At 35.5% G+C, this 9382-nt stretch overlaps 1 protein-coding gene across 1 annotated transcript; it reads right to left on the minus strand.

Annotated features, from left to right (window-relative positions):
* Positions 1-1203: 1203 nt before the first annotated feature.
* Positions 1204-3593, minus strand: LOC149827610 (dehydrin family protein). Its single transcript, XM_090019529.1, has 2 exons — positions 3245-3593; positions 1204-1386 (listed from the first exon to the last, which is right to left on the minus strand). Exon 1 carries the CDS (start codon positions 3540-3542, stop codon positions 3246-3248), a length of 297 nt encoding a protein of 98 aa, XP_089875655.1. The 5' UTR covers positions 3543-3593; the 3' UTR covers positions 1204-1386; position 3245.
* Positions 3594-9382: the final 5789 nt, after the last annotated feature.

The following is a 9382-nucleotide window of genomic DNA, read 5'->3' on the forward strand; positions in this document are numbered from 1 at the left end:
GTCAACTGCTGTGTTCAGCATGGTTTGCTTGCTAATGATAAAGCTCTGGATCGTGTTTTTCTGATGTAAAACCATGATTTTTTGAGTTATCAAGTTTTAGCGCAGTTGATCTTTGAATCTCTTTAAAATCCTGCTTGTCATAATCACGTGATTCAATAAGTTGGATCACATCTGTAACATTTGATTTACAAAAAATTGGAAAATTTTGAAGTGTGATTTCTACTCGATAGTTTTATACCTTCATTAGTGCCATATATATATATATATACACGCTACAGTTATTTTTTTTTTTATTATTATTATTTTTTTGGGGGAGGGGGTGTTAGGCAGGCCAGGAAAAACTAACCTTACAATAAATCTTGCATATTTTTTATTTAAATGTTTTCTTAGTGCGAATCAGCTCTTAGATTGTTTTATTATGACAGGCAGATTTTTACAAGGCTTCAAAAATCAAGACTTACGTGTGTGATAATTTCTCTGGTAATAAAATCATATTTTTTCATTTAAAATGAAAAAACATGATTAAAGAGCTGATCTCCACTAGTTTGAACCTTGGATCAGAACAACTTGTGCCACAGGGGTATAGAGGCGTATGAACCTGGTGCAGGACTACCACTTTTAGGCATACGTATCCCAAACCGGGCAAACAAACACTCCCAAGTTTGTTTGAAGCTCTTAGATACTCTGATCAAAACTTAGATCTGTCGTGGGTCCCCTGACAAATTAGAGCTTCGGACCTCAGATCCGAGATAATCAAACGGCCCCTTGTTTTGGAAGTGGACTGTTTTGCTAGAGGCAAACTCAACTTTGTTCATGAGACCATTGAAGTTCTCGTGTATCATTCAAATGATCTGTTTTGGTACATATTTGGTGTGCCCTTGGCCTAACCAATGGTGAAAATGGATTTCTCAGTGAGAATGACTCAATCTGGTGGTTACATGCATTTCTAGCTTCTACCACATTTTCACTTCATTCTTGAACTTGAGGCCCAAAGGGGTGGGATACTTTTGGATGTGTAGGTGCCGCATGCATATCTCTCTCTCTCTCTGTTAAATTTTGTATGTGGGGTTCATGGGAAGGTCCCCAAAGGAATGACATGCGATAAGATGATTGATTATGTACGTGGCAAAACAAGAATACCATTTGCGGGTAGAGAATGAAAACTTCTAAAAAGTACTGAATTCAGCAGATCAAGAAAGGAAATTATAAAATGAGTTCATATATAGATGGCGTTGTCATACAGACATCAAAACACAAAGTTCAGGTCCTATAGTTTTAAGCCAAACATTACAAACTTTAGTATTATGCCAAGATGGAAACACGAAACACTTTATTTATATTTAAAGGGGCAGTTGCAGAAATGTAACATGATACTGGCACCTGCACCTGCATTTCAGTAAAAGCAGGCAGTCAGCAGCAACGCGATGTTCGAATAAACACAGAAGGAAAATCAACAGCAAAGGAGAAGAAAATCATATCCAAATCTAAAAGGTGTTGCAATGCTTTTCATGTATGAACATTAGCTAATTTTCTTCCATTTGTAACTAAAATTTGATTGGCAAGGCAAGAAATCCAGAAAAAACCAGGCCAATACCATACAAAGGAATATGTTAGAACACAAAAAAACAGAATTACAAAGTATAACAGCTTAGAATATGTTCCTTCCAACCTGACCCGCTGCAATGATAAATACTGAGGCAGAGTCCATCTACCACAAAGCATTGAGATTTTCTTGCATCAAATACTTTTATCCAACTTTCAATTTAGCTGCAAATTACATGTTTCTTGGTAGAAATTTGGTGCAACCTTAATTCAAAACAGAGCACTTACACCACTAGTTTGTTGGATATGCATTATTTTTTGAGAGAACTTCTATACGACATCTACACTGCTAATTTGACAAGACATGGGCATTGTTTTCATTGCAATTGGGGGTTGGTCATGCCAAATCACCAATTTTCCAATCTCTTCTCTATGCATCATTGCTTATCCATCATCGCTCTAATTCAATGAATTATTCCTTACTCCTATCTTAAGGTGTTGCATCTTAAGAGAAAGCAATAAACAAAAAATTGTCACTGAATAGTGTTGATCCTCCTAGGCGGACTTTTTAAGAGATGCCAACTAATCCTGAACTGTCTTCTATCAAACTTGACTTGATAATTTATTTTACCTCAATAGTAACGGGGCGTTTGGATGCATCCACTGAAATGCTGCCAAATTTCCAATTTATCCCACTTTTGTGGATAATTGGGCATCGAAACACACCTTGTGCATTGCTGAAAATAGCTGATGGGAAAACCTCATTTTTCCAATTTCAAGAAGTTTGGCTTATGAGAATTGGCCTTTTGAGAGCCTTACATGACAAACTGACGGATATGAAACTCTAGTGCAGAATAGGAAATAACTCTCTTACACAAATTTTTTGTCAACAGTAAAATTGTGACCTTCTATTCTTAATGCATTTCAATTTTTCTTTTTTCTCAAAAAAAAAATCGCTTACCACCAAACATTTTAATCCAAAAATCTCCCAAGGAAAACATAAAAAAGTCCCCTATACAATTCCTATTGAATTCCATATTCAAAGTTCATGGATCATTGAAAATAATATATTCAACAGATTTCTTATGTACCTACAGGTACTACACTGGATTTGAATCAGATCTGAGATCAATTTATATTTGTTAAACTGCTTCCATTAGGTTGTTTCTAGCCAATACCACCATTTCTGGTTTTGGATCTTTCAAATCATTCCTGCAAGAGATCCAGACACCTATTTCCCGTTCTTCGATAAAAAAAAAAGATTCATCCTCTTAATTGAAAAGCAAAAGGAGACAGAATCAATGAAGAGTTCTTTCTTCCTTTCATCCATAATTCAACAATGGCACCCAAGAATACAAGACAGAAGAAAAGGATCAACAGAAAACAGAAAAAACCAGGAAAAATGCAACAGGGTACCTCATAAACAATCTAAAACAAATCTGACTCCCCAACTTCACATAAAAGTCTAATACAAGTAAAAATCAAAGGGGGGGTAATCATAATAAACAGTCAAGATTGCCTTTTTACTCAAATTTATCCGGAAATATGGGTTCCTTATGTGAAACACGGGCTCCCAATCTCAATTCAGAAAAATGAAATTCTTGATTCCGTAGAATGGCAATCAAATTCCACAAACCAAGAACACAACATAAACAAGAAGGAAACCATAGAGAGAGAGAGAGAGGAAAGAGAGAGAGAGAACCTTAGTCGCTGTCGCTGCTGTCATGGCCGGGCTTCTTGTCCTTCTTGTCCTTCTTGTCCTTCTTCTTCTTCTTCTCACCGTCGCCGTGACCCTCCTTCTTGTGTTTTCCCTCACCCTTGTGCTCCTCTTTCTTGTGCTTTCCCTCACCCTTGTGCTCCTCCTTCTTGTGCTCTCCCTCAACCTTGTGCTCCACTTTCTTGTGCTCCTCGATCTTGTGAGCTCCCTCACCCTTGTGCTCTTCCTTGTGGTCTCCACCAATGTGGAGCTTCTCTTCTATCTTGTGAATGATCCCCGCCATTCTCCTTCTTCTTCCTCTTCTTCTTGTTCTTCTCTCTCTCTCTCTCTCTAACAATTGAAGGGCAGCAGGAAGTCGCCATTTATACAGTTTGGATTAGATTTACAAAGAGAGAATCAAGTTACAATATCACCTTCTCCTTTTGAGTCAATGGCAGATACGTCATAAATGTCTGAAAAAAAAATTTAAATAACCGAGCAAACTTTTTGTAAAGTTGTAATTACTATAGGTAGGCCTGGGAAACGAGACGCGCAACTCGCTGTTCGGCTCGGCTCAGAAATTGAGCTTGGTGAGCCGAGCTACGCACCAGCTCGTTTAGGTAAATGAGTGCAGCATGAACATGACAAGCTAGTTCGGCTCGGCTCGGCTCGGCTAGGCTCATTCTCTGTGACAAATATCCTGAGAAATTGCCTGAAGGTTTAAAACGGACATTTCTAGTGAGGTTTTTAAAATATCGCGAGATTTATGAAAAAACATAAATACAAAGATTTAAACCCAATATTTACGTTTTTAACCGCTATTTATTGTGCAAGATGCCAAGAACCATGTGTTTTTAATTTTAAATAATTTTTATTAATACTTTCTTATACAAATTAATTTTTATATTTTAAAATTATTTTTTTATTATTGAGATTGCCAAAAAAATGCAAGATTTATGAAAAAATTTCAAATTCTTGCGAGTTTCTAAAAAAACGATATTTTGCCATTTTTAACTTTTGTCACTATGAGCTCATTTTACATGTTATATATTTATATATTATATAATGTATTATATATATTATACATATAATATGCATATTATATATATATATATTATACATAAATTATATATATTTTGTATGTTACCAAGTTTTAAAAAATACTTTAAAAGGAATTTTCCAAGAGCAAGCCATTTCGTGATCTAACTTGTAAAGCTCTGGTCCCAACGAGTTCATGAGCTGAACCAGAGCAGGGGTGCACCATTAAAGAGCCGAGCCTGAACAGCCCAAGCTCAGCTCGTTTGGCTAGTTTACCAGCTGTATATTTTAAAAAAATCTTGCGCCATTTTCAAGATATTCGTTGCTCCTGAAAATCTTTCCAAAAGATTGCAAGATTTTTTAAAATATCAAAGGTAACATTGTGACTATCATATCGAGTTTTTTATTTCTAAATCTAGTGGTAAGAGCAGCTAGTTCACGTTATCTTGTGTTATCTTTAATCCCGGTGGGCTGACTTTGGCAATTCCTAGACTAAGTTAGGTTCTCCTTTTTTGTTAGCCTAGTAATAAAGAAGCAAAAGTCAGTAAAAGCCATGAGAGATGCGGCCTTTTCTTTTTGTTCATTTTTTTTGGAGTGAAACACTCGCTTGTCTCTTCTTTTTATTTGTAGGGGTAGTAGCCTAACACTGACTCAATGGGTACTACTACTGTTGCTGTACATCTATCCATCCGTTGACAAAAAAATCACTCTAAGATGATTATCTCATGGCTATTGAGAATGAATCCAATTAGAAAGTTGGTTACATTTCATAATCTTTCTTTCTCTTAAGGTCGAAAAGATAAAAAAATGCACTCATTAGCAATCACTGACGAAGGATTCCTCAAAAAGTTAAGAAGGCTTCACCCCCCCCCCCCTTTTCTTAAAAATCGACAGTTGAAAGAGGAAGCAATATCAACTAGGGGCAAGTGCGAACTCAACCCCCCAAAGGGTCGAGCGCTTGGTCAAGCTCACCCGTCGACTCTTTCTTTATCTGTGTTTTAAAGGGTTTCCTCTCTGATGGCTCTATGCCTGGTTTGAGCTCGGGTTGACTTATCTACGAATCCGATAGTAGGGGTAGCCTCTCTGTTCTCAAGTGATGACCACTGCCCTACTGGATGCGGGGGCAGCACTAGGACATTATGCTTAACCCATCTTTTCGGGTGATCAACCAGAGAATTCCGCTGGTTAGACCAGGAGAAAGATTTTTGACGTTCATCTTTGTCTGTCCTTTCAATCGAGTCATTCATATAGACAAGAAAAGAAAATGTGAATGAATATAACTTTTCTTTTTCAAATCTCAATGGTATCGTTATATAACTGACAGGGGTCTGCATAACCCTCAACTTGCCTTTCAAAAAAAATCTAGTGCCTAAAGTAATTGGCTTGGGCTGGAACTTACTAAGAAAAATTTACACCAGCTTGAGCCTAACCTGGGTACTTATCAGATCTGCCCTGTTAAACAAGTCTGAACTTTTGTGGTTGTGGGTTCTGTTAGAATCAGATACACGGATGCAAAATTTGCAGGGAGATGAAGATGTCGTTGTTATCCTCAAAATCACCAAGGAATCCACACTCTCAACTCGTTTATAAGTCTGAATGCCTTTAGTAACTGTAATTGTTACTAATTGTGAATACTTATATGATTCCTTATATTTTCTTACACATTGAACTATACCCTTTTCACTGCATATATAGTTAGTGAAGAGTTCAAGTTTTTAGACATAACCATGGAAGGAATCCCTTCATCCCTCAAGAAACACGCCTCTTGCATTTGAATATTGTGATTGTTGGAATGACCCCCAACAATCACCTTATGGCCACATGGCCTTACATCTCCCACTTGGCCATAAAGGATTTCCTGTGTTTATATGCTTGTTCTCAACCAGAACCTTGCATGCATACTTTTAGAGTAATCTTTACTTACCTTATGTTTATATACTTGTTCTCAATCAGAACCTTGCATACACATTTTCTGAGTCATCTTTATTCACTCATAACTTAGACATATCTTAGTCTCATCTGACTCACATGTCTAGTAAAAACATCCTCAGTGTCTGCCTTGGTTAGCATATCTGCTACCATGTCACTTGAAGGAATAGAGTCTACTGTTATTTCATTTTTCATAAGCATATCATGAATATATTGATATTTAACTTCAATATATTTACTTTTAGAACTATCAACTCCTATTTGTATTAGTCTTATAGCAGCTTTAGAACTTGATCTTTTGAAATGTTCAATTTTTAACTCATTTAGGAAACGATTTATCCACACACCAAATATGGTTGCCATGTTACAGGCAATATACTCAACTTCCTGGGTATGCTGTGCCACACACTCTTGTTTCTTGCATGACCATGCAATTGCCCAACCACTTAATATAAATACATAACCAACGGTCGACTTTGTTTCATCTCTATCACCAGTAAAGTCAACATTTGAGTAACCTACAAGCTTTAAACTATCTGACAACCTAGGATTACTTTGATATCTACTTACTAGACTTACAACAAAACTAAAATCAGGTTTAGTACAAAGCATTGTATACATCAGGCTTCCAATTTTCTGTGGATAGAGAACATTCAACTTTTCTTGTTCATCTTTTGGACAATCATTGTTACTTAGTTTTTGGTCTTTTGCTACAGAATACCCTTTACCTTGGTATTTTCTATTTTAAATTTCTTTACAATGTGGTCAAGATATTTTTCTTTACTTAGTCATAACAATTTTGATTTTCTATCTCTCTAGATTTTAATTCCAAGGATAAATGAAGCTTCACCCATATCCTTCATTTTAAATCGAGAACTTAACCATGATTTAGTCTTATTTATTATGTCTATGTCATTTTCTGCAATTAATATATCATCAACATAGAGGGATAACATAGTAAACTTACTCCTACTATTCTTGGCATATACACACTGGTCCAAACTATTTGCTTCGTAACCCAATTTGGTTATAACATTATGAAAAATCAAATACCACTGTCTTTGTGACTGCTTAAGTCCATAAAAGGATTTATTTAACTTGTATACTTTATTCTCTTGACCTTTAATTTCAAAACCTTATGGTTGTTGTATGAAAAGTATTTTATTTAATTCACCATTTAAGATGGTCATTTTCACATCCATTTGATATAGGTCAAGATTAAAACAAATTGACAATGCAGTTTGGCTATTAGAGAATAAGTTTTTTTATAATCAATCCCTTCTCGTTGAGAATAGCCTTTTTCTACTAATATTGCCTTGAATATATCAATAGATCCATTTGCCTTGAATTTTTTCTTGAGAACCCACTTACTAACAATTGCCCTATATCTATTAGGCAAAGTAGCTAGTTCCCAAACTCCATTATTTTTTATGTAGTTCAACTCATATTTCATTGCTTTCTTCCATAGTTCAGACTCATTAGAAGCAATTGCATCTTCAAAACTTAAGTTGTCAAAAGTTTTATCTAAATCCATGAAATAACATAATTCATCATTTAAGAATGTGTAATAATAATTCAAATAAGATAGAGAAGTTTTTGTTCTTTTCTTTCCAATTACTGGTTGTGAATTTTGCTCATTATTCACAACTGAATCGTTATGCTCTACCTCTTAACTTGTGCTCTACCTCTTAACTTGGTACCCTAGGATCTTTTATGATATCCAGAAAGACACCATCATCTTTAGGATAAAAATTGTTTTTTTGAGTTTTCAGGAATTCTATCTCTCTACTCTTTATAAATCCCTTTTCAGGATTTGTATAGACGATATCGCTTTGATCATTTTGGGTATCACATGAAGATGCATTTGATAGTTTTACTATCTAACTCGTCTCTCATTTGACTATGAATCAACACATGAGCAAGTGACCCTCACTTTCTTAAATGACTCAAGTCTGGATTCCTACCAGTCCATAATTCATGGAGTGTAAGCTCTACAACCTTAGAAGGAACCTTATTTAGGATATATATGGCAGTGCAAATTGCTTTTCTTCAAAACTTTTTGGGAAGATTTGTATGTGCCAACATGGATCTTGTCATATCCATTAAGGTTTTATTCTTTTATTTTGCTACACCATTCTGTTGTGGTGTATAAGGCATAGTTGTATGAAAAGTTATATTATTATCAATGCAGAAGATATTAAACTCATCAGAGTTGTATGAGGTTTATTTTTCTATCTTTTTTAATAGCGACCTTGTCATCCTGAAAGTGGATTTCGAAGCTCTTTTTAGCAAAATCTCTCACTGCTAAAAGATTCATTCTCATAGAAGGTAAATAAAGTATATTTGCTAGTAAAAGACTGGTCCCTTCTACCTGAAGCATGTAGGTCCCTATCCTGACCACATCACTATAGGTGTTATTTCCTATATACAACTTATGATCTCCAGGCTTCAACTCCTTCATCTCCACAAGTCCTTCCTTTGTCTTAGACACATGTTGTATCACACTTGAATCAATCCACCACTGTAGGAGATCACTATATGTGATCAATGATTCAGACAGTGCATACTAATTCTCGTTCTCTATTTACTTGCTTTCTTGGATTCTCTTTCTTGGTTCTATTTGGACAATTATTCTTAAAACGCCCAACTTTTTCATAAGAGAAACATGCTCTCATAGTTCCAATCTTTGAGTTTTTGGTTTACACTGGACGCTTCTTATTGAATTTATTCTTCTTAAATTTCTTTAAGAATATGCCTTTAGGCTTGAACTTATGAGAGATTGCTGAAAAAGATTCTTGGGTATTCATAACTTCTCCCTTTTTTTATCTTTTCACATATGCTCTTGCTCAAGAGCTAATTGCAGAGCGAGCTCAGTTACCGTAAGGCTTTTCTAGTTTAATCTCATGGCAATCAATATAATTTTCTATATTAGAGGAATACTGTTTAATATGGTAGATATTTGCATGCGCTCGAAAATATCATTTTCTGCTATGGCTAAGTCTTTGGCCACTATCGGCATTCAATTCACATGATCGACTACATTATCTGACTCTTTCATCCTGCAAGAGTTGTACTGCTCTAGAAGAAGTTGAATGTTGTTCTCTGGAGTCATATCATACTTTTTTCTGATTTCTTCTATCATTCTCTTCGCAGTGACAAAGTTTTCAAACACTGGGA

Source organism: Nuphar pumila, chromosome 10 (genome assembly GCF_984573655.1).
Source record: "Nuphar pumila chromosome 10, dmNupPumi1.hap1.1, whole genome shotgun sequence".
Lineage (NCBI taxonomy): Eukaryota > Viridiplantae > Streptophyta > Magnoliopsida > Nymphaeales > Nymphaeaceae > Nuphar > Nuphar pumila.

Excerpts from the sequence above, each read along its gene's own strand:
- LOC149827610 (XM_090019529.1), bottom strand. The coding sequence starts at position 3,542 with ATGGCGGGGATCATTCACAAGATAGAAGAGAAGCTCCACATTGGTGGA.